This window comes from Cimex lectularius, unplaced genomic scaffold (genome assembly GCF_000648675.2).
Source record: "Cimex lectularius strain Harlan isolate CLEC.00 unplaced genomic scaffold, Clec_2.1 scaffold125, whole genome shotgun sequence".
Taxonomy (NCBI): Eukaryota; Metazoa; Arthropoda; class Insecta; order Hemiptera; family Cimicidae; genus Cimex; species Cimex lectularius.
In genome coordinates, this window is record NW_019392662.1 from 1,242,101 (window position 1) to 1,269,097 (window position 26,997).

The 26,997-nt window shown below is 35.8% G+C and overlaps 1 protein-coding gene across 1 annotated transcript in view; it reads left to right on the forward strand.

Moving 5' to 3' along the window:
* The first annotated feature begins 326 nt into the window (after positions 1-326).
* Positions 327-26,997, forward strand: part of LOC106668836 — a 72,086-nt gene continuing 45,415 nt past the window's right edge. The window contains exon 1 of the mRNA XM_014397972.2: positions 327-481. Within this exon, the coding sequence (XP_014253458.1) occupies positions 389-481 (93 nt within the window). The 5' untranslated portion in view covers positions 327-388. The remainder of the gene's footprint in view (positions 482-26,997) is intronic.

Sequence of the window (26,997 nt, forward strand, 5' to 3'; positions counted from 1 at the left end):
TAGCTGTGATCTGCCATGTAACTTACCTTCTTGACTGAACACTTGACAATGTGGAGTGTTCTCCAGATCGTGGATCAAGATTTAGTTTGCAATACTGCTTCGGTCTTCCCGTCTCATCCCGATATGTTTGGCGAATGGCGAAATTGACAGATCTGCTCGAGGATTTTGTCGCTTTCTCCCCGATTTACCAAGTTGGCGAAAAAAACCTTTTTTAACAAATACTTCGTTAGCGTTTTAGGAGAGGCGGGTGCTCCTTTCCCTTTCGCTCCTTTTGTCGAGGAGAGGGTCGGTTCCCCTCTTCCTCGCGCTTCCACTCTGGACCTCCTTCCAGACAAGTGCACTTCTTAGGCGTCCTCCTTGAGCCAGCAACAGTCTTGTGTCCAGTGCCATGTCGTTCGGAGGGTTCCTCCTTCTTTTACTGGCGGCGTCCGCCAGCGCGATCACAAACTCACAAGAAGCCCAGCACTATTCGCAGTTGCAGGTTTGAAGACTATCTTTTAATATATACTGTTGTACTATTCATCGTGTGTATGTTGGGGTTGATCAATCAGCACAAGTCATTTAGGGTTAGTTGAACAAAAAAAGTAAATTACTAAGAAAAGAAAGGGTTAAAGGAGAAAATTATCTAGTTGAAAGTGTCAATATTTATTTATACGTATACTTTTTTTAAACTTAATAACCAGTGCTATTGGCCAAAAATAGTTTAATAAAAAATAATAAATTTACTTACACCAAATTTAATGTTGCAAATGGAAGAGTCAGTTTTTTAAAAATTGCTTTTGAGACAATCAAGGGTGATTTGGGGGATGGGTTCATCCATGCGATCAGTGATCAAAATTGGTTGATTGTGTGATTTCAAATGAAGCTGAAAGACGTGTGTCTATGGAATCTTGAATTTGGAGTGGCTCCAAGCGAATAATGCGTATATTTGCGTATTATAGGTTTTTAATATACAAATTGTACAATGATAAAATACTTTATTATTCCGGAAGCCAATGAAGCTACATAAAACTTCTTTTATTGTGTAATACAAAAAATGAATAAGCTTTCTTACTACAATACTGAATCAAACAGAGTAATATGATACTTATTATAATCATGATGATTGATAAAATTAGAAAAATGACACGTTCAGGACTTTTTGCCTGAAAATAACAATTTAATGAACTTAGTAGTTTAAATGTTTAAAATACAACAATAATAATACAATTTTACATTGAAAATGAGGGATAAAGTGAATTACAAGGAAAACACTGTACCTTCGTCGTGCTTTCATTCTCACCAAATTGACCATTTTCCGAAGAAGAATTTTTAAACGAAATTGAAAGGTTTTAAAAGCGACTTGGACTTTTTTTTTTCAAATGAGTTGAAATTTGTTAAAAGCAAATTGAACTTTTTCCAAGAGAACATGAACCATATTCAAATCAAATTTGGAGGATTTTGAAATTATATTGGGCATGTCAATGACAAAATTAAAATATTTTCAATTCAAATTAAACGTTTTTTACTTAGAAATTGAAGTATATTCAAACAAAATTGAAATTTTCAAAACCAAAATTGACTGTTTTCAAACAAAATTGAAATTTTATGTCAACATATAGTTTTTTATAACGAAAATGAACAATTTCCACATCGATTTGAAATGGTTAAAAACCAAACTGAACTTTTTTCAAACTAATTGAAAATTCTTAAAGTCAAACTGAACTATTTCCAAATTGAATAAAAAATTGATATTATTTCAATGAAAATAGTATTTTTTTCCGAAGGAAATTCAACTTCCAAACCAAATGAAAATTATTTCAAATCAAATTTGACTTCCTCCAAGCCAAATTAAAATATATCAATTCAGTTCAATTTTTTTTAAATGGAATATAAAACCAATTAAATTTTTAAAACGAAATTGAAAGTATTTCAAATCAGGTAGATTTTTTTAATCTTAAATAATTTTTTTCAGACAATTTAACTTTTGTTAAACCAAATTGAAAGTATTTAAAATAAAGTAGAATTTATTTCAAAGGAAGTTGATCTTTTGAAATCAATTTTATTTAAATTTAACTTTTGTTAAGCCAATTTGAAAATATTTCCAATCAATGTGAATTTTTTTCAAAGAAAATTGAAATATTTAAAATAAAATAGTAGTTTTTTCAAACAAAATTTATTTGTTTAAATCAAATTAAAAGTATTGCAGATCAAATTTCGCTTTATTTGGTCGAAATTAAACTGTATCCAAACCAAATCATATATATTTCAATTCAATTTTTACTTAAAAATGGAATTCTTTCGTAATGTTTTTGCTTTTTGTTTTTCGTTTGATGTTTTTCTTTAACAAAATTTAAAAATTTAAAGCCTTTCTAGACCAGCAGCCCAATTCAAGATATATACTCTTCCGAATAAAATTTACCTCCTCCAAACAAAATTTATTATTGTTGTTTTTATTGTTATATTTGGTTACATAATATTGTTTTAGACTATTTACAAAGGTAAAGACATGCATTTTGGGTTAATAATAATAATAATAAAAGAAATAATATTTTTATTAAACAGTAATTATGGGAAAGTTATCTGTTCCTTACAATTAATATACACATTATATTGGTGGTATTAAACAATTTCCACGTGGTTTGGGGTGTTAAAAGTAAATTTATTAATCAATATGGCCTGGAACCACAACCTAATATATTAAATATTTTCAATGAAATCAATAATTATATATTCAATGAAATATTACAAACATCGAACTTAATTCGTCTTATTTGTATTTAATGGGTTGAAGAAAGTGTTAGGGTATCAGTGGGGTGTTATTAGAAGGCGTTTTTCAGTAGATGTGAAAGCCAGACAATCAGAAGGCACTGGCTAATATCAGCCCTCTACCTCCATTATCCACAGTGATTTGTACAAAGGCAGTTAACTCGACGGTAATCGATAATTCTCCACTTCCTTCTTTTTATTTTCGTTTCTATTATTGCCGGTCAAGGGTCGCGTTTTCGGAAAGGAAGAGGCGATCCTCCCGCGGCGGCCGTGGAGGATTCGACCGTCTTCTGCACCCGGCGTAACTTTCACATGTAAAAGTACGTACAACGTACGGTGGGCGTTGTGTGGGAACTGTAGACGCCACGTCTTCACACTAGAAAGGGGGCTGAATTAGTATCGTTTACTCCTTTTTTCTCTCGATTGAATGAATAAACAATTGAAGAAAAAAAAAGTATCCGATGACCTTTTCGGTATTCATTTCGAAAGTGCTGTAATGTACTGTCTCACATGGTCTCGCACATAGGGGATAAAAAATAATTAAAACCCGTTGACGAACAGGTTTGAAACAAAAGATTCACGGAAATATCACAGACGAATAAACAAGCTTTACTGTTCAAACAAACTGAATTTATATAACGGATTCTCATTCTGGATTAAATTTATCTTAATATATAATCTGACTGTCGTGACTCGAAAATAAACAAAAGAAAACATTACATAAATCTTTTGAGGCTACTGCGGTAGAAAGGTCGCAAGGAAATGTTCTTTTGATGCTCACTTTCAAATATGTTGTTTTGTTTAAAGTAACAGTACGAAATATAACAGGAGTCTGTTTAGCCTACGTTGGTAAAAAAATTATCTTACTGAGCCTCGTCATGGTGTGCCATATTGTAAATAAATTGACGTTATCCTCATCTGGTGCACTCTCTTCTATAAAACCATAACAGTAATTAATCTTAAGTAAGGTTTGGGTTGAAATGAAAAAAAAAAAATAGTGTCACGAGCGGGATTCGAACCCACGACCTTCGGCTAAATAAGCCCCAGCTCTACCACTTGAGCTATTAGTAACGATAAATTCGTTTCAAAAAGAGCGTATTCTTAAATTGTTTAAAATAAATTTTTTCCAACAATCAGACAAGCAGGTAATTAAAGGTTTATAACGGAAGACAATACTTTCTGGTATAACTATTTGTCGTGATAGTTTGGTCATGAATAGGTGATTTGCAGGCAAGGAAAAGTTCGAGGTGATGTAGTATACTGTGCAGAAAACCAATATAAGTTTTATAGGAAATGAAGATTCACACGAAAACAGCGTTTGCTTATTCACCGCAAGAGATTATACCCTCAAGGTCCAAAAATGATGAAAATCATCATGAAAAATCATCTCCTGTTATTGTACGGAGATAACGTTTCTGAAGACACAAGGTTGCAGCAGACAATTCCTCAATATTCTTCCTCCTTGCTGAAGATCTAAATCATACACGAGTTCGTATTACAAAATTATTTTTTAAGACCAGAAGAAAAATTTGCTAGCAGATGTTATGCTAATGAATTTTTAATAAACCTTATTTTAAATTTAAATCATAACAGTTAGTATTTAGGTTGTTAGTCCGGGAGTCGTTGAAGTTGAGTAATGATCGATCAGTCAACGTGAATGTACACTATAGTTAAGTAAACAAACCAGCCTGCTTTCAGCTGAAGTTTGTCAAGAAAAGCCTGACCAATACTTTGCAGAAAATAAAGAAAACAGAAAGTGTTTATTATCGGTTGTGCAATAGCGACGAGTTAATTGGCGGTTCGGAATTTGGGAATCTTCCCAAAGCGGCTTCCCCAACTTTCCAACGAAGGTGGAGAACTTGTTCCGTTCTGTGTGAGAGTAAACGGGGGGCGTCCCGTCTCGCTGTAACGTATCGCAAAGCTTCCGGATCGGGTCGAAGAAAGTCGACGACGGAACTTGATTTACAACCTGTCTCCTCACCGAGTCAGGTCCAGCCGGTAGAAAAATAAATATGTATTTGAGAAGTACGCTGAATTAATTTGAGAGAAGGATGTGCAATCACTCGGGTTTATGTTATTTCTAACAATAGTTGATTTAATAAAAAAAAAAAAGAAAAAAAAGAAACATCGTAATAGCGCCGTGTTAAACCATGTATGACTTAAAACAAGTCGTTTAGATATAAAGTGGATGCTAATGAACTTTCTAAACACTTTCTTGGAACAAAAGTCTATTTAATTTGGCTTAGATTTGTAGCTTTTAACAACTGAAATTACAATTCAAACAGTCGAAAATGAGTGTTAATTACATTAGCAAAAGAAAAATAAATACATTTTCACAGTTCAACTAGATCCTTCGATTTTGGGCCATCTTTCTTTTTCTTAGTGTTCTGTTTTTCAGATCACATTTTCCAATCTTATGGATATTTTCATGCTTATAAATTGCGGTGAGTTCTTCTACCTTAATAGTAGTAAATTATTACTCGCCTCAATTTAAAAGCTCTATATCATTTAATGTTAATTTATTTCCTAAGTACTGATATTAAAATTCCATTTAATGTATCTCAATTTGAAACTTGTGCGAAAATTACCCGTCGCAATTGAAGACCGCATATAATTGACAAGCACAAATTGACTTTTAATTGAAGTTAAGTTTCTGAATGTGGAAAGGGCAAAAATGAAAATTTTTCACGCTGTACTTATTAAAAGTTCTACTCTAATTACAGCGTACGTGTTCGTTGCATACACATTACACATTCCTAATGTAATTTTCGTCTAGGAGATAAATTAATTTGTCCGAATCATGCAACAGGAATGCCTTTCTCTCTTGAATTGTCTTGATCCGGTAATCCGTCGGCAGTCTGGCTTAACATCTCCCTAAGGATGTTAATAAAATTACAATTAATGGTTTAACTTTTTTTCGTTCGTTTTTAATTTCTTTCTTGTACAGGGTCGTGAAAAAGTCGAATTCATAAATATGATTCTAGCTACTTGGAATCCTAAAGACTTTCTTCATTAGGTTGTTCGTTAATTTTAATAAAACTTCTGTTCTTTGTTTTTAAATAGGCCATTGTTAATAATAATGCCAGGTAAAAAACATAAAATAACAGTACATAGCAAACATGAAATAACAAAACATTCTAATGTAATGTAAAAATTAATACCTTCTGACAATGTGGGAAAATGCGAGTGGAAAGGAATCTAGAAGGGTAAGGAGACGAAAAATGGAGGTTATAACTTCATAACTTCATGTTTCTATTATTGTAGCCCTAAAGAGGTCATGGGATATTATGAACTAACTATTTACAATATTAAAACCTATGTTAATTCTTAATTTTTGACAACTTTTGGTTATTTTAAATTTGAATATTGTTTATTTTCTTGCTGACATTGTTATAGTGGGGAAAATTTAGGTTAAATTGGTAGTTTTAGTGACTGTATTGTTTAAGGATTGTAAGGGATGGTTAGGGGTGGTTAGGGATGATAACAGAATGGAGGTTATATTTTGTTGTAGAATGGGCGGGCCATATTTGTTATTGTATATTGTTCACTGCAAATACAATTCGTAATTTCATTATACTTACTTAAAAACCACGTATCAAGAGTACTATCGATAGGTGGCCTTCGGAGGATCAGGCCCGTAGAAAAAGGATCATCTTCACCCAATCATTGTTAGTTGCCACAAGGATGTGTCCAGTATGTAGAGAAAGGTTGTTCGATGTATCCCACCTAATTGAAGGTTGCAATTGCTTGGCTCCATATAGAGAGCGTCTAGGAATGCCACTAGATATTATAATTGTTCTTAAGGCGGCAGCGAGTATCTGGGTTTCCTATTCCGATTCTTGTAGGAAACAGTGTTCTTTTATTATATATTGTTGTGTACCTAGTGTGTATTGGGAGTGAATTTATTTATCAGCGTGAATATGTCGTGTAAGAAGGTTGATAGCGGAATATTGAGTACCCCATCGACCCTCAATTAAGTAGTATATGTATGATAAAGTATATGTATGATGGAAAAATATCAGTACTCCACCATCCAACCGAGTGAATGTATGTAAATATGTATGTAAATAAGAAAGAATGTATTTTAGAGTGAGTGAGCGTGTGAGTGGGTTTGGAAAAGGAACTGATTTCGTTGGGAGCTGAAAGTTGTTGATAACACCTGAAGTCAAACCTCAGCGTCTATACTTAAAAAATTAAGTTCATACTGAAAAGAACAAAATTTTTACTTTCCAGTTGGCCTTATCATTGGTTTTTTCAGAAAATTATTTTATAAAAAATATTAAAAAACAGAAAATATATGTGAATTATACTATTACAGGTTTTGTGTTGATTTTTTTTATAACGAACTCTCTACTTCTCGGACCATAGGCCATCAGCCATTGAAAAATACTACTGGAAGTACTTCTACAGCTCGCTTTCGACGAGACTGAAAAGTTTAATCTTCTCGGAGTAAATCCGTGAAATCGTGTTGAATGTAGTGTTTAGATGTTAATAGATTAACTGTCCGTACATTGTCAGTTTTGATAGCCAATTACCTGCGGTTCAAAGGGCGAAAATTTCCCAAAATTTGTCACTTGTAACACGAGTTAAACATTACATAAACCAATATAATGGAAAAACGAAAATATACCGACTGGCTCTTTGTTACGAAATATTCCGAGTCATCCCTGCTTTACGAAAGGCCGAAAAGGGAGAGCATCGTTTCGGACTAATAAAGCTACGTATAAGGATTGGTTTCGCACGGTGTACTCTGGGACATAAAAGAGGCGGATGCTAATAAAAGCCTTTCTACTTAAAAATACGACTTTATACTGACGTGGTGGGACAAAAAAGCGTCTGGAACACAAGGATCCTTATTGTTGAAATTGTACAAATTTGGAAAAAGATATAAGAGGGAAACATCAGACCTGCTTCCTGCTAGATCTCTATCATTTCAAGTGAAGAAGCGTTGCCCTTTGCGTGAGTTCAAATTCGAAATAATCGGCATTGGGTTGAAATTTTCCTTTTTAACCGTTTTCTCTCCCTCAATTGACAGTTTTGCTTTTAATTTCGACGAGACTTTATTTTGAAATATAGAACGAGTTACACGGCGCGGTCTCTGAGCAAATACAATGAGGGCGAAAGCCAGGCCGATGGTGATGATGATGATCACGCTATTTAAGAAAATCCCCGTGTACGGAAGACGTGAGCTCTTCATATCCAACAATCAGAGCATAGGAAGATCAAAATATGAGAACAAAACGAGTGTACGTTCTTATTACTTTTGAGTGAAATTGTTCTGGCTATTTGGAAAATAAGTTACTCCGGCCACGTTCGGGGCCTAACCGCGATCTGCGTTGGCATACAACGAAACGCGATGGGAAACCAGTTTCAGTTCAGTTTCATTCATGATTCATTAGAAATTCTCTTTTCTGACATTTTCACTTCAATTGAAAGCTTGTTAACTATAATTAATACAGGATTAAACATAATTAACATAGGGAATAATAAAATAAGGGGATAAAACAGGTTCGCTTCTGATATTATTTCATCATTAGAAAAGACCAAAACGTGAAACTAATAATGTTGATGATTTGACTAAAGTTGACCATAATGCATTATCAATCATTAGGTGGAAATTGTGATTAGGTAGAAACATTTTTACACTTTAAGTAGAGAATAACAACGTCAAAATGTACACTTAATAATTTTAACAATGCCATATAACAATTAGGAATTTTGTTTAAATTGGATTTCAGGAAATTTTCTGTTAGGTCTGTACAATTTATTTGATACGAAACTTATTAGTCGGTTGGGACGTAAACTACTCAATGGCAGGAGTTTCTGAACTTTATTACTTATATTAACAGTAGATCCAATAGCAAGATTTCCCAATGAAAACATGGTCAACTCGGTTATAGTGAAAGTAGCTCAACGGTTTGTCCAGGAGTCGTGGAGGTGCGGACAGTAAGACAAGGCCGACCACTTCCGTACAATACCCCCGACTGAAAACGATGATGGTAAAAACCTGTAGAAATGTGGCATCCGGACTAGTCTAATTGGCGTAATCCTTGCAGGTTCAACTGTTGAACTTTATTTGAACGAGTTGAGTCAAGCACGAACAGGCTTACCTTTGTGTGTCCTGGGGGGGATAAGAGACTTAACCCACATTAAGCCGGTTTTGCTAATAAATCATTAATTCAACTAGGTTAAAAATATTGCCCTTTTATTATTTGTACATAGTTTCCTTTTTTATTCTTTGCAAAGGAATCGACCAATTGTTGGGGAAAGGCCTGGCTTACTAGAGGTAATATTGTTAAAAGCAGATCTATGCCAAAGTTTTGTACAATTTCATTTGGGTGCTTCTTTCTTTTGCAATGTCGATCTAGTTTTTCCTCTGGTTTCAACTGCATGGATCCATTTATTAGACCTCTCGTACGCCTGTCTTTCGGTCCATTACCACTATTTGGACTCTGGCGATTATTTTATAATGCCTTTTAGTTTTACGTAAAATCCTATTGCTCCCTTTGTCATTTATTCTTAAGTAAAGCTCGGTTTTCTTGGTAGATTATTGGTTTTTGGCCAAATTTGTGCATCATATAGCAAACGGCATGCAGGACGCAAAGACCCGGATCTTCAGCGCAGTGTCCTTACTGCTCGGTTTTGAAGAATAATTTGAAGCTTTTAGTATTTTTCCCAGGCTGACGCGATTCGGTGTTTCTCCTTGGTGATGGTTCGATCCCTGAAAAACGAAAATTATCCAAAGTGCAAAGTATTCCCAATTCTCTTCACCTCACTACTTCTACGTTTAGTGTGAAACCTTATTTTACCCTGAGGACATTTGAGGTAGGTATTTGATCAGATAGACACCATTAATCCTAATTCCGCAATTTTCCGACTACAAATATGGGCATTGACGCAAAAGGAAGTTCCAAAATATGAAAAGCTTTTAGTATACTGCCAAATATACCAAGCTGCCTTAATTAATAATTAGTGTGAAGTATTAATACCGGCATACTAATTATGGACCTGTAAATTATGGTTTGATCGATTGATCTACCATATTACTCGCCTGACTAAACCAATCGACATTCCTTGTTAAATTAAGAATTTACCGGTTTCACTACCTTTTTGGATAGTACGCAAACCAGGATGTCCGGTTGTGAATCATATTCATGATTGGAATTCGGAAAGAGTCGTTCAGCTCGGACGATCTCGTTACAAAAAAGTCTACCGTTTCTTGATCGGAGATGCTTCGCCTCGGCTATCTACCGACTTGGGGATGTAAAGAGGTCAAGATCGCGACCTTGGGAACTTTCATTCCTCGAACCTTCCACTCATTTTTCTTCTCATATCTCCATTACCATTCACCCTTTCGCTTTAGAGAAGCAGTATTCACGTTGATCCGTTTCATATCTCGGGATTCGTGAGTTGTAATTCAAAAGTCTTTGTTTTGTCGAAATGAATGCATGAAAGTTTCACTCGGGTATAATTTTCAAAACGTCTTGAATTGAATATTTCTACAATATTGTTTTACCAATGAACAGGTGAACTTATTTAGAAATCCAGTTTTGAAGAAAACAAGAGTTTAAGACATTTTATTTGTATTTATTCACTCTGTATTAATTGATTATCGGTTTATAATTTATATATAGTCTCAAGAGCTTCTTTGTACAAGTATGATAAAGTATATATTTGTTTTTGCTTGTATTGAAAACAAAATGAATTGATTGATTAATTGATGAATGACGTACATAAAATTTCCCCCTCCATGAAATGCCAAGTAGCAAAAATTTTGTAGAATTAAAAATATTGTGCTCCCCTGTTATTTATAACTCACTGGCTAGCTTCAGGTTATTAGCCAGCTTCAAAAGCTTTGCCAGCGGCTCCTTGGTGTAGGATCTTGCTTGTGGTTTTTCTTGCAAGAACCTGCACCTTCACAGAAACATAAAATGTGTTTTGTGGTCTCCTCCTCTTCCTGGCAGTATCTGCACAGTCTGTACTTCTATCCGGTGCATATGCTTTCTTAAGTGGCAGTGCCCTGTCAGGAGTCCAACCAGAATTGGTTCGGTTGCGGTCGCCTTCCAATAATTCTTTTGTAAGTTTTGCGGATGGTTCTTTGATGAATCTCTCCGCGTGCCTCTTACCTGTGGTATTGTTCCACCAAGTTTTGAATCATTAAGGATCCATTTTAAGATGTCCTCTTTTGTGGCAGGCTGCTAGGCCGCAGAAGGGTTCTGGGCCCAGGGAGTCCATGTTGGCTCCCTTTTTGGCAAACATGTCAACGTTGTCATTGCCTCTATGCTCCGAATGTCCGAGGACCCATGCCAGGGTCAGTTCATTAGTGTCGCTGACTTCCGTCAGGGCCTCTATGCAGTTCCAAATAATCGCCTCGCATGAGGCTAAAGCCCTGAGTGCTACTAGAGAATATGGCTATCTTCCAGGAATGTATTCCTAGCGTTTTTATTTCTCTGGCACATTGTTCAATCGCTATGATTTCAGACTGAAAAACTGTAGCATATTAATCTTGGTTTACCGTCAGTTCGGAATTGGGGTTCATCCCAAAGACCCCAGCACCCGTATCCTTGTCGGTTTTGGAGCCGTCAATATACCAGTAGAAATTTGCCTTTAGTGGTGTTCCTATGGCCCTTTCTTACCGTTCTGGTGTAAGTACTTTGTACTTATTGGTAAGTTGTATTTTGGAGTGGTTGCATTAATTGGCATACCATTATATTAAATGTGTTATTGAGTTATTAAGATATTAAAAATATACGTAAATGATCTATTTTTCATATGCTTTTTTTTCGTATTCGACGAGATTTTCATTTGCTAAATATTTCTCCAACGAGTTCTCATTCTTGCTTAATAACGGTTGATCGTTTTTTTTAAATGTCAAAGATCGGTATAAAGACAGAGCAGATAGGTTATCAATTTAACATTACCTTGATAGAAAGGCTTCTATGAAATTGAATTTTATCCGTCTCAGACCACTTTTCTGACCCTTTCTTTCTCAAGATAACCTGTTACTTCGTATCTAATTCTTTTGTGAACAGTTCAATTACAAGAGACTAACACGTGGTAAATAAATCGAAACCTAATCTTAAAAACGTTTATGAAATGGCACACTTGCAAAATTGCTTTTAGACCACTGGAAGTGATAGTACGAGATAGAACGAAACAAAACTTCTCGATTTTAACACACCCAACTCGTCTAACAGATCAGGACAGTTTGCGTTAATACGGCTACAGAAATATCCACTGATGATTTAATACTTGACTTAGAGAAATTTCATTTGGTACCATTGGACATATCGAAAAGCGATTTCCTCTATACTATCTGTTATTGTGCTATAAGGTGGAAATATAAGTGAACAACCAGGGGCCTATTTCATAATGCAATACAAACTAATACTATCAGTGTAGTATGTAATTTGTGCAATTTTTTTTCATAATAAAAAAATATAAAAGTAAAATTTGTAAGTCGAAACAAGAAAAATATGTTTAAAATACAAGGAATTCTGTTTCGTAAACAGTCACTAATAATGCAAATATTTGTAAAATAATCGTCTTTATTTGTACTTTTCAATTAATTAATCTTTAATTAAGGTTTTGGTTGAGATAAGAAAGTGAGTGTTACGAGCGGGATTCGAACCAACGACCTTCGGTTAAATACGCCGCTGCTCTACCACTTGAGCTATCGTGAATTCGATCCACTCGGACACCAATTCCCCATCTCAACCCCACGTTTTTGAATTTTCCCTCATTTTTGCCATTTTTCAAGTGGTAGAGCTGGGGGGTTGAGATTTGGAAGTTGGTGTCTGAGAGGATCGAAGTCACGATAAGTTAAGTCCTCCTTACGTCAGGAATTACTTGACTTGTCATTGCTTTTTTTGACGGTTATCAACCCTAACGGTTATTTAAGCCCTTTACATTGCTTTATTTCGAGATTTTCATCAGCTAAATGTGCTCATGAATGTAATTCGTAGGTTTGATTAAATTGAATTTTATGCTGCTTTTTTTCCATGGATATGTTTTTAGGCTGAATAAACAAATTTTTTTGTCTGACAGATTCCACTTCTTCAATTTTGCGTTTCAGGGAAATGTTATGGGTTGGATTAGGTTGTTAAAAACTGTTATGTTAAGTAAGGTTAGGCTTAGGGTTAGGGATGAAATAGGTTAGCATAGGATTAGGGGGTAAACTAGGTTAGGTTAGGTCGGGTTAGTGTTATGGATGGATTAAGTTAAGTTAGAATTAGAGTTAGGATTAGGTTAGGATGGGTTAAGGTGACGGGTGCGAAAGGCTTGGCGGATGAGAAGAGCCCTGAAGTGGTTATTCAGTGGCAGAACAAAACAATGTGCTCTAACATCTCTGTAGTTTCGTTGATGATGTCTGTCGAAATCCGAAATGTTTAGCTACATTGGCCTGACAGTACCTCCGTTATCCTATGGTTCGGTTAGCTAGGTTAGGTTAAGTAAGGTTAGGGTTTCCTTTCTATACAGTTTTGGATATACATCTATTATTAGCAACTGACACGTGGTCAGTAAACCAAACCGCAAGGAATTTTGGAACGGGTCCAACGGTTAACAAACCCTTTACAATTCTAGTGCCAAGGTAGGTTCGTACTTGCTTGCTTTTTGACCATAACGCATTTAACTTGATTAGCACAGTTTGCATAAATATTCTTGTTATTATCATATCATCATCTTTTTATTTAAGCAAAGGTTTTTTAAATAGCTTTTTGATTCGCTTTCATTTCTTATTGTCAAATGTCCTAATGATGTTCACTCAGTGTTTTTGAGTGCTGATGCAACCACTGACAATATCTCAAGCGATCATCTTTCCAAGCTGTAATTTTCCATACTTAATAATTATAAATTCACCGAGTCTAATTTTTCTGTTCAAGACGTGGAAAAATGTGGTGATGCGTTTTATAACAGGACTTGGGGGCTTCCTGGTGTAGGTGGGACTTCCTCGGTAACCGCTGACCAAGCCTCCTGGCTTCCGCGTGTGTCGCTACCCTTAAGTAAGTCCTGAGCCATCGGAAAATCCCCCCCGGGGTGAATATTAAAATAGAAATCGCCCTCCCCGGGTGTCATTTTTACAACTGATTTCTAGAAAATTAATAGCCAATTATAATAATGCAGCAGTGACAGACACTTTCACGGGCGGACAATGGAATCCGGGGATCGATGCGAGTTCGACACGGGTTTTGTCGACCCGAGGAAAGGGAGGCTGGGCTCTTTCTTCCTTTTTTTCCATCTGTAAACGGTGTTACACGGTCTGTGTGGGATCCAGATCGAGTCCGGCATTCTTCGAGAGGCCTCCACCGTCCATTCTAGAAAAGTAAAAGTTACATTAAGCAAATTTGCCATTTCCGGGACTAGTCGGACTTAAAATTCTCTTACTTCAGTCATCGAAGAAAATTAAAAAGTGAAAAGCTACAAGTGAAAGACTATTTGATGTCTCTGCTGAAGAACATACCTCATTAACGAATTACCCAAATCGCAATACAATCAGAAATTATTTTAATATACCAATAATTTTGGCGTTAAAAAAAAAGAAAGTCTACTTACATTCTCTTTTTTTTAGGCAAAGTGACATTTTCACCAAATTCATTGATATTCCTGTTTTAAACAAATAATTAAGTAAATTTTGATCCACCTCTTCTGAATTAAGTCCACGAATGGAAATGTGTTAGAACACCAATGATATGCAGACCAGTATTACTTGCTGTCTCCATCAGTCAGTCGCCATCTTCAGGTTTGGCTTTGCTGTCAAAAAAAAATTAAAATTACAAAAATTTTCTTGATCTTATGTTGATTAATTTTACAGTACGAAAATATCGCTGAACATCTCAAGTTAAAATCCTACAACTATGAATTTTGGCCATTACTTTTTACTTTGCAGTCTTGCTGCTTATACGGGTAATGGCGATATGCCGAAACGCAACAAAATGTTAAGAGACAAAATTCAGGTTGTGAGATTTATTCTATGGTACAAAAAGTAAGATCGCGGGGATGAATTTGCATTTTAGAAGTTTCCTGGCATGCCAAATTTTGATGTTTTGGTTTGAAAGACACGCTTCTCCATTTTTCCACTTCAGAGGTGAGTTTGTGTAAAAATTAACAAAAATAAAAAAGCGAAGTGGTCCAAATGAACAAACTTGGATGATCGGAAAAGACCTAAACAATAAAAATAGTGAAATTAATTTATTATTTCGTTAGTTATTTTAGTGAGGAACCCTGCAGGACCTGTAATTCTGTCGTTTTCAGACCACAAAACCCACCACTGAAGATGGCGAGAAAACCAGAACGTGTCGATCAGTTTAATTTGTAGTAATGTGTGGTGATTAGTGACCGTTAATCGATAATTATTCAGAAATCGTGAGATGCGGTCTGGTGTGATGTAGGTTTCAGAAAAACATTTTCTTTATCGTGTCAACGTTTCGATCTTTATTGAGATCATCTTCAGGGCTCAATAAAGATCGAAACGTTGACACGATAAAGAAAATGTTTTTCTGAAACCTACATCACACCAGACTGCATCTCACGATTTCTGAATAATTAATTTGTAGTTTTGAAAATTTTTAATTCGTTTGGTTTCACAGACCTATTTAGGCATTTTGCTAACTGCAAGGGTTTAAGCAGGTTGAGGCAAGACACCAACCACTGAAGGTAAAAGGCCAAAACCTCTCCTCAAATAGCTAGGATAAGCAGACCCAAATGGTCGGACATAGCAGAGCTAAATTGACATTTGTCATGTTGAGACATTTCTTCTTGTTTTATGCACCTCTAGCTCGGTAGTTTCAATCACTTTTGTTATTTGCATTTCGGCCATAAGGCCGTTGGTAAAGGTTATAAGCTGGGTGAAACAAGATAACCAACCCAACACTGAAGATGGCGAAATGCTGAAACGCGTCTGATGAACCAACCACAACAAGGATGATAGGTAACGGCTAACTTACAGGTTCATCATTCCTCAGACAACACGGATCAATCTCATTTTAATAGTTTTAAATGCAAAACACGTACGTTTAACACAAACATTACTCGGTGGCGCTTTTCCCCTTGAAAAATATTATTTTAAAGAAATCCATTACATTTCGTGGTCTGATTGACCAAATAACTTATTTCAATTAATTAATCTTTATGTAAGGTATTGATTGTGATAAGACAGTCAGTGCCAGGAGCGGGTTTCGAACCCACGACCTTCGGCTAAATACGCCGCTGCTCTACCACTTGAGCTGCCGTGACTTCGATCCACCTTTCGAATTTTCCCTCCTTTTTGCCATTTTTCAAGTTAGTGTCCGAGTGGATCGAAGTCACGTTAGCTCAAGTGGTAAAGCAGCGGGGTATGTAGCGAAGATTGTGTGTTCGAATCCCGCTCGTGACACTGACTTTTTTATCTCAACCAATACCTTACATAAAGATTACTTAATTTTAAACAAAATTGAAATTGGAAACATAGGGCAAAGTCTATCGGTTTTGATAACATTACTAAAAAAATCTGTATTCTTAGCTAAAACAGTGAATTTTTAATTTAAAAAAAATCCAGGGTACCTACCAGTTTTCCTCTCCTTCAGAACTTTTCTTCAATTTTCTCAACTTAAATGACTTTCCTCTCCCTGCAGCTCATCCCAAACTTATCCAATCCTCTGTGTTGGTAGAGAAAGTTTGAACTTAAATCTTATTATTTGTGAAAACGGTAAGAATTCAACTCTATATCATGCCCGTCTTCATTTTCGCTCGGTGAATCAATCTCAATAAAAGCTTTGATATTACGTTGAAGAAAGTTTATCGTACTTCCTTATTATTGCATGATTCTTTTCAGGAGTAAAATTTTTTACATTTTACAGATAGTGTAATGGAAATAGTCTGTTTTGGCCTAATAATAGTTGTTTATATTGTTCTAAGTTGTCCAAATATCATGAAATCATTCGGGCGATTAAGACTTAGCCGTTTGTTAAACTATCGGACATTTCCGATTCACGGATTTATTTTTCTTCTATTTTCTAGATTTCTCTTCCTTACTTCGGTAAACGGACCTGGTTTAATGTTTTTTTTTTAATAACGAAAAACGAATATGACGTAAAAGGAATCCCAACTTTTCCAGTCGGCAGGGTTAGATTTTCCTCAAAAAAGTCGTTTCCCCACAATCTATTATTTACGGGAATTTCCAAAATTCACGACGTGATATGTCCTTTGTCGAAGAATTGCTCCTTTGGTCACGGGTAATCCATTTCGTTTCACATCTATTTGGCGCCGTAGACATATAAGTTTCGTTATAACAACACGGTCAATGTGAGTGCCATTTGGATTCCGATTCACCGCCCTAGTTTTGGAATGTGGGCCTAAATTATCCAGTTTCGAAAAAACATGTCGTAACTATGATTTCGGAATAAATTAATTCTTCTTGACTTGTTTTGAAGCAGAATTTTGCCACCCTCCACAGAAAAAAAACCTTACTTAATAACAAAGCGTACGTTTCATATAAATTAAATGGCAAAACAATAAAATGGTTCATTTCGTCTCTTCGTGCTATCGAAAAAACAAAACCTATTCGATCACTAGACAACGCCCCCAGCTTGCTCAAAAGGAAAACATTCTCCAGACCATCATTTTTTTAATTTGGTCACATTTTATTTTTTATTAGAATATCTTTAGAATGAGAGAGATTGTTAAATAACCTTTAATTACTGCTTTAACATAAAGAGCCGACATTTACAAATGGAGAGGAAGAGATTTTCAAAGACGGTTGGTGTTGTTCAGTAAATTTGGATAAAGTTCATGGCGATCAAGAGAACAACCGGGTTTCCTTTTATAAAAACAAAGGTTTTCCTCTTAACTGAATTAGCGAACCTACACTTCGTCGGCTCAAAATTACAGACGGTTTCATCACTGTAAGTGAGAACGTTTCTGAAAGGATAAGTGGTTCGGCCAAATCCTGTCATCACGGGATAGCGGTGAGGTCAACCCGTTCCATCAGTCTCGAAATTGGAGTAGCATGGAAATTGATATAATTAAGATTGCTAGCTTAAAAATCGTTTTATCGGTTTTATAGCACGCCAAAGATATTTTAAAGCAAAGAAACTCTGTTGTTGAGATTACAAGTGGACTTTCTTTTTAACTAGATCTACATTTCAGATAAGCGACGTTCTTAGGGTAAGATTGTTGTCTAACTTGATTTTATCGATACTTGGAAAGAGTGGTGATTTGAGAGAGAGTAAACAAGTAAGTATGTGTGAGAAGAAAGGTCCTGAGAGTGTATGTGTGAGAGAAAGAGAGATTGGGATGGCGGGAGCGGGAGAAAGATACAGAGAGAGGGAGAGAGAGAGAGAGAGAGAGAGAGAGAGAGAGAGAGAGAGTGAGAGAGATAAAAACGAAGACAGAGGAAGGGGGTAAATTTGTAAATTGATGGATGGTAGATATAAACATATATATAAAAATGAAATTCGTCACTACATAGATTCAGATAGATTGTAGAAAATTCCTTATACAAGAAAATTGAAATAGATCGACTGAAAAAATGAATAAATAAATAGTAGCATTGATATACAGAAAGATTGATGTACAAGTAGATTCAGATAGATAATAGCTATATTGAAAGATAAATAGTTAAATCGTAGATAAATGGATAGATTTATAATATCTAGCTAGAAAGGTAGACACACAGATACGTAAAATAGCAGACACAGACAGAAAGATAAGTAGAATGGTAGATACATACAGATATTTATATATCTACTTATATAAATAACAAAGATAATTAAATACTTACGTTAGATATTTTAATGGATATATAAAATTTTTAGATAAAGATGATAGATAAATGATAAATATATAGATAGATGGATACATGGAAAGTGAGATAGAAAGGTTAAGATAGATGGATTGATTTATAACTACAGATAGATCATAGATAAATAGATATAGGCAGATAGATAGATAGAAAGGTTGATATATATGGATTGATTAATAAATACATATAGATCGTAGATATAAAGATAGATAAATAGATAAAGCAGTTATAAATGCTAGAAAGACAGACAGATAGATGCGTAGATAAAAATGTACAAATAGATAGATTGAAACGATAGAAATGCTTATTTAGATTGATTGATTTATAAATACAAATAAATCGTAGATAAAATGATGTATAAATAAGATAAATAGCTTGAAAGGCAGACGTAGGTAAAATAGTAAATCCCACAGACCGTTAGAAAGAACGATAAACATGAGGTTAGATAGATAAATGGATATATAGAAAGATGGACAGTTCTTGGGAAATAGGCTGAGCAGATTAACCATCTTCTTTCTCCATCCGCAGTCTTTGCTGTTAGGATTGCTGTAACAAAATCGCCGAAACATAGTTCCGGTTTTAGTGTGCAGGTAGTTCTTGTATTGAAGACTATACAAGCCCGGGGTCGGTCTCTCATGACCTCTGGTATATTACCTATGTTTGTTGGGGTTTTATTCCTCTCACAGTCCCTTGGTATACCCAAGGTTCTTGGACCAGGGCGACGTCCAGTTCTCCCTGTCAAACCTCCTGCACAGTGTGGCCGATGCGGCCTTTGCATGCTGAAGGTAGACCAAGAGTACCCTTATTCCTCCCTGTCCGTCTGACATTGGGCCGAAGTGGATGGAGTATCCCTGTGTGGGATATCTTTCTCCATTCGGTCTACCTTCTGTTGGCCTTATATCCTTTTGAGCGGGCTTGTGTAATCCTCAGCGTCCTTTGCTGAGTGTGCTTTTTTATCCGTGGTTGGAAGCGCGAGTTGTGCCATTCGACTTTAGTCTTCTTCGCACTTACCTCTTCGACGGAATCGAATTCTTCCCATTCCAAGGTGGGGGTACATGTCCATTTTCTGGAGCTCCTGAAAGGAGTCATTGTCCATGGAGAACGTCCACAAGATACCCTTCTCCTGTTGGATGTCTCTCCAGACAGACCATAGCTGTGTGTTTAGCTTCCGGTTTGAGGACTTTACCCTAGCCTAAAATCTTCTCTGCCGTCAGTCTTTCTGTTTTGGGATCCGGTATGTAGGTAGTGCGGGCAATTGGCTTCGGTATATCGTCTTCTGCCAAAGTCTCGAGGACTGCGTCCTTCCATGGCTTTAGCGTTGGGACGGTCTCTCTGAGCCAGTCTGCACTAACCTGATCCTCACAGGTTATAACCATATAGCCTGGCCAATATTTTCTTATAGGCCAGCATGATGGCATCCTCGAGGGTGTCATGCCTTTCGGGGGGGTAATCTGGTTACTGGGTAGCCTTTTTCTACCACATCTATTTTTACTTGTGTCAAGGCTGCCTTATAGGATATCTCCTTCTTGGGGAGGGGGGTCTTGACTTTTTGGCACCTGCTTTTGGGGGTGCTATCTTCCGACCTTGGCCTTTTCTTTTCGGATTTCGAAGCAGCTTTTGTCATATGGGCTGACATTTCCTCCTGCTTCTTTTCATTTGTCGGCTTCAGGGTCGCCTTCATGAAGTTGTCCCGGATTGCGTCCTTTGCGCCTTTACGTATTCAACTCCTTCTTTCAACAGGGTTGTTAGCCTGTTTCTGGAGGCTAGATAGTAGATGAAACAGATAGATAGGTAGAATGATAATAATTGTTTGTTAGTTAAATATTAATTATATANTATATATATATATATATAATTGCATAAATAATTAGATAGAAAGGTTAAGAAAGATGCATTGATTCGTAAATACGGATTGATCTGTAAAGATTGATAAATACATAGATAATATATGAGAGGGAGTGAGAAAAAAGATACAGTGAAAGAGGAAGATGTTGAACGAAAGAGTCAGGCCAGAGAGACCATCTGTTTGAGAGGGCAACTGAGGAAATGTGAATTACTCTATTTTCACACTTTTCTCAGATAATGACGGGAAAAGGTGTAAAAACCTCGTTTTTTAAATATAAATTTCCCTTCTTATGTAAACTGTCAACAACCTGTACAAATATTGATTATCTGTCATTTGCTCTTCTGATCAAGGGGGCTCTGAAACGCCCCAACCCATAAAACGATATTTGCGCAAGTGAATCTTTTGTCCCGTTCTTTTCAATATAAAATCATTCAGCTGTGTACTATCTTTATTTAGGTGGTGTCCGGGCGCCAGTTTCTTTAAGACTCGGTTTCTCTTCCACAGACTGAATCATTGTTGGAATAACACGCGTGGCAGGGTGGTGAGTCGGCGTTAAAATATTGCCCAGGGAAGGGAAACCGGCTCCCACGCTTTTCTTCCACCTACATTTCCGCCTTTACATCCGTCTTCCTCTGTATTATATGGGATCCGATGGCACATAAGTCAACATTTTGCTAAAAATAAGTTTACGAAGGAAAATGACTCGACTTGTAGAAAAGAAGAAAGTTAATTTGTCGAATAAGTAAGTGTGTTTAAAATGTAAAAATTTAAAAACTTCAAAGTTACTTTGAAAGTTTAACAGACGGACTTCATTTATAGCTGTTAAAACCAAGGACTTATTTGCCTATGAATCGTTCTAAGTCCGTTGTAGTCGGTCTAAAAGTTCGCTTTCTATTTTTACAGATGATTGCATTCAGAATTTTTCCCTATCTGCTTTTATGCATCACGTTTAGAATGGGTGAAAATAAACTTATGTAAATAATGGTAAACATGTATGTACATGAGACTGATCCACCGCTGAGATATTTGCCGTGCTCTTTGGCCGAGATCCGCCGGTTTGAAGGTTGTGAAACGAGCCTTATGTAAAAATCGGTAAACGAAACTCAAAATACTTCTGGGCGTCCGAATATATTCTGCAAACCGGACTGGACAACTTTTACTTGGGAGGACTGTCGAAACCGTTTCTTCAGATATTTTCTTGTCCTCGAATCAAAAGACCCGCGATGCCTTCTTCTTGAGGGCAAATTTGTACACTTTCAATTCAGCATCTTACATCCAGCAAATGACGTTCGTAACAAAGTGTGAAAACTTTTACCGGGGGCAATAAAAATATTGAAAAACTCTTAGCAACCAGTCATGTTCATCCTGATTCCTTATAAATTTTAACTTATTCACTTCTATTGACTATTTATACAACTTTAGCGGCAACATGTCAGCTCGAAACAATATTTTCAATTTCACTTTTATCACCTAGCTTCTTTACACACTGAAATGAACAAAAAGGACTTTACCTTATCAACGTTCATGTTGACAATCTTCCACTGACAATGGTGGTCCAACCATTATGTTCCTTCAAGGAAGAAATGTTGGGAAATCATAGTTTTCTTTTGCGAGTGAATCAAGAACCGTGTCATGGGCATTAAATAATTCTTACTCTAGTAACTTCAAAAATCTCTGGAACATCATTGGGCAAGAAGTATTTTTTGTGCTTTGTTTGCCACATCGAGGCTTCGGTGAGGCAATTGCACAGGTTCTTTCTCGCGTGTTTGCGCTTCCTGAACCTAAAAACCTGAATTACATTCTTATGTATGCACTTAATATGTTAATAACAAATTGATGAACGTCAATTTTCAGCCTTTCGGTTTTTTGTCGTTTGTACTTCAGATGTTGTATTAAACCTGGTTAGTTGAAAAGTAAACATAATTTTAGTACAATCTGAAATAAATGATCAAAACTTCAACTTACAATCGCCTGTTCAAAAAATTAAAAGAAAAAACTGACTGTTTTTTGTTTACCTGAAGCTTTCTGAACCTTTGAACCACAAATGACAAAAATAAAATGTATAATTAAATCGTAGAAATGAACAGTTAACAGTTATATTTATTAATAATTTTTTTGTTAATGGTAGCACGTGAGCTTCGGCTTCTGAAGGGATGTAAATATTGGTCAGATGTTTTGCAAACATGGCTTTACGCCAACTGTGTTAGTTGAATTTTCGAAAATCAGCGAATAACCGAATAGAGTGGACAGTATCGATCACTTATTAATAGTTATGCTACTAATGGTTATAACCCCACGAATAAGTGAGTTTTATTATTAACACATTGTTTTTAATGTTTGCGTACGTACTTCTTGAGTTGCTTTGCTTGACTGGAAGAAGCTTTGAATTATCAACGATTTCGTTCACCCCCAGGCGAAAATATTTGTAGAAAGCAGTTGATCGTGAATAATCGTTGAGATCATTTATCCGATTTTAAAGTAAACGAGAGAAAATGTATTTAATGAAATCAATGCAACATGATCGAATGTTGTTCTGCCTAGAGCGCTGTTAATAGGTCGCTCTTCGACTTTCTCATACGCCCACGATGATATATTATTAATATATCAAAACATGCTTTCGTTCTAAAATTAAACCGGGAAAAGTAAGAACCTATTTAAAAACTAATCCAACTGGTTTAAGTGCAATAGAGAAGGAAGAATTAGTTTTAAAACCATTACATTAAAAAAAAAAATGTTTTATTTACAAAGGGAACGAACAGGTCCAACCACTACCTCTTTCCTTCCCCCAAAAGCTTTTCATCTTTTAGAAATCCAGCACATCATCGAAAACCTTCTTAAAAAGGAAGCTCCTGGATACGACCTTATCACCTTCGAAATCCTTAAATCTTTGGCTAGAAAAGGAATTCTATACTTGACATACCTATATAATGCAGTCCTAAGAACCACTCACTTTGGTTTTTCCATAGTAAAAATGATCCCCAAGCACAAAAGATCTAACCATTTACCTCAATCCTATCGCCCGATTAAACTTCTACCTATACTAGGATAAATCCGCGAGAAGCTCCTTCTAAAATGAATCCTTCCCATCTTCGAAGAACAAAACATTACTCCACAATCAAGCAATGCCACTGTGTTGTTGACGCTATCTCTTCCTCCCTTGACAGTACTGCTCGGGTGTTTCCTTGAAGCCTTTGATGGGGCAACATCCGGCTTTGCTGTGGAAGCCCAACAGCATTCTTCTCTTCACCTACTTCCTCATATACCGATCATACTTGACTGACGACTTGACTCTGACTACTATCCTGTTGTGGCCGGAGTCCCGCAGCGTAGCATCCTCGGTCCAATCCTTATTCAACGTATACTGCTGACTTCTCTACCCATCCTGACAATCCATTCACATTGCGGATGATTTTGTTATCCTATCCTCCAATAAAGATCCCGTCCTCTCACATCGCTCCTTACAGGCTCACCTAATCAAACTGGAACCTTGGCTACAAAAGTGGCGTATAACCTTTACCCCCCGATGTGGAATGCCTCTATGCCTACATCACATATCCCATCCTATAGTTAACCATGTTCCCTACCTTTAGCTGTATATCGGCATTAGTCTAACTTGAATCTTCATACAAGGCTAAAAAAAGCAGGAACTGACTAGACGTTACAAAACACTATCACGACTCCTAGACAACCGATCAAAACTGACACTTCACAACAAACTACTGATATACGTGAATAATTAAGCCCATTTGGACGTACGGCATTGAACTGTGGGGTTCAACCAAATCTTTAAACAAACAATCGACAATGACGTTAAAATTACTTTTTTCTAAGAGGTCATCAAATCCCGATACTTAAAATTCTACAACTCCCTTTCATTTCAACCCAATCCTTTAGTTTTTAACTTATCCAGAACTATCCCGAATAATCCTCCAAGGAGATTGAAGCGGCAGTCAAGACACATAGACCCTAGTAGAAGTGTCACCACTGGGTGATTTTTCTCACCCTAGTGCCACATATTTTCACATTTCGAGATGAAATATGATTTTTATAGTATAAAAATAACTTCATAGTATAAAAATAAATATTGTTGTAAAATAATGGCTTATTTAGAGGATTTGTTGCTTGACAATGATTATTGACAAGAATAGGAATTTTTTTCGATATTTAAATCTTTCCATACATTAAGTTTGCCTGATCAAAACATCAAGTTCCCATTCAACATAAGCTGGGCGAAAATTTCCCTTTTGGTGTTATGCAAGGTTTATTTTTACAGACGACATCCGGCTTGCTGCAGATTCGGCTCGTGCAGAAATTCCCTTCATTTACGGTACACTTTTTCCCGACCGTGTAATCGACGATCGAGACAGACCTACTTCGGTTGATATCCGACGACGGTTTTTCCCTTACTTTTTTTATATCAACCTGGATAACATCCCCTTAGGTCCTTCATGCTGCGTGACGCGTTTTACAGAGTTTTTTTTTTTAATGAATAGCTAAAGCAAAAACAGACCAGAGATGACAGTGTTTATATCATTTTTCCCCGAGAAACTCATTGGAAAAAAACTGTCCCAAACAGACACGATTAGACTAAATGTTCACATATTGACAACATAAATTACATATATATGTGCATACTTTTATAAAGGCTTTAAAAAATAAAGTTTTTGTACAAAAATTTCAAATTTCGTATCGCTCAACTATTTAACATTGTAGGCTAATGATTTTGGTGTCTCCGTAATCCGGGGTCAGACTTAGGTGTTATCCATCCTGCTGCCGAAGTTACGGTTCAGGCGCTGTCAAAACTTAGGTCTTTTCAGCCCGTACGGTTTTTAAACATAGACACTCACACACAGTCTAAAATATTTTTTTTTCCTATTTAAGCAAAATTCACTCGTTTAGGGTGACGGTGTAGTCTACATTCTCCAACATCATTTACACATATTTTATAACTAATCTAATCGAAGTTGATGGGTTATTCAATATTCTCATAGTTATTTAAAAACAGAAGACAAAATATCTAATACTATAGGGCACTGACATATAAAATTCTAAAAATAGCTAAAAATGATGATTCATTATCAAGTTACCAAATTACATAAATATCTTTTATTACAATAAGTTATATTAAAATTTGTAATTTTTATATTTTGTCGAATTAAACGTAAAACAGTAGGTTTTTTATTGGTGCGAAAATCGTGAGGTGAATAATTTATCACTGGTGAAACCATAACCAAATCAGTCCATTTTAGATGGCCCGGCTTAATTTCTTTTGAACCAAGAGGCTGCTAAAAAAAAATCCATTTTAATATTTTTTAGTCTAGTTTCAAATGTTTAACTTTTTTGGAGAAAAATTATAAAGGCCCCTATACACACATTATTTTAAAGGATTTTTTACGCTGAAAAAAATGGTCCAATCGCATTTTAAATTGATCAAAAAAAGACAAAATTATGGCAAAACGTTTGAAAAAACGCAATTGGTTTGTTTCATTGTTAATTCCATTAATTTTCTTTTTCACCAAAGTAAGCATTAATTGCCTTTATTGTTTAAATTCTCTTATTGTTTGTAAAAATTCGCATTATGAGAGCAAATCTTAATTCCTGGGAGTAAATAAATTTTACAACAGTACCCATTCGTTACATTCTATTCAAAATGAACCGAATAGCACATTTTTCGGATTAAATATTAAAAAATAAATATAAAAAATATTAATCAAGTATTTTTTTATAGCGTTATTGCTTCAAGAGAAATTCAGCCGGGCCATCTAAAAAAGACACTGCATATAATAGAACAGTCCTGTTTCCTCCAAAACTCGGGAAGAGGACTACTACTGCCGTACTCAATTCTTACATCGGGTGGCATTCCTTCTCGCTCTCTATGTGGAGCCAAGGAAATAGTTCGATTCGTTGGGACACACCGAGCAACCTTTCTCTACAAGACGGACCCATATACGGGTTTTAGTACAAAATAATGTGTTGGTGTGTCAACTTCGCATGGATGATGCCTCTTTTTCCCTCCGAGAACCATCTTTCGACCGTGCTCGTGTTAAGTGAGCCATCTGCCGACAGTGCTAATCCTTTTTAACACATCTTTGATTAGTTCTGCTACTCGTGGTATTTACTTTGCCAGTAGATTCTACATTTAAAATAGAACCAAAAAGTCCTAATTAACTATGCTCCGAATCTCAACAGTTCCGGAGTTATTCCATTTTTCAGATTTTTTAAGAATTCACGACCTTACTTCAAATAAGCAATGATAACTCCAAATTTAAAAGGTTTTGTACAAATCCGTTGAAACCATTGAAAATTGCGTTAAATTTCCAATAAGATGTGATCAATACTAAACTTGTAAACGTTGGTGAAATAAGCGTTTTAGTAGCCAGAACTTAGAAAAATAATTTTTTTTCTATGCTAAAAAAACTTACTATGGTGATTCTAAACTACTATTTCCAAACCAAGACCAGCAAATTTCAAAAAACGTACTCCATCATTTTTAGTTGTGTATTTTTTAAAATTACTTTTTCAAAGATGAAGAAATTGATGAAGGATAAGTAAAAATTGTTGTTTCCGGATTAGTAAGGTGGAAAGATTAAAAAAAGGAAATTTGAATGAATTTATTTAACTTTTT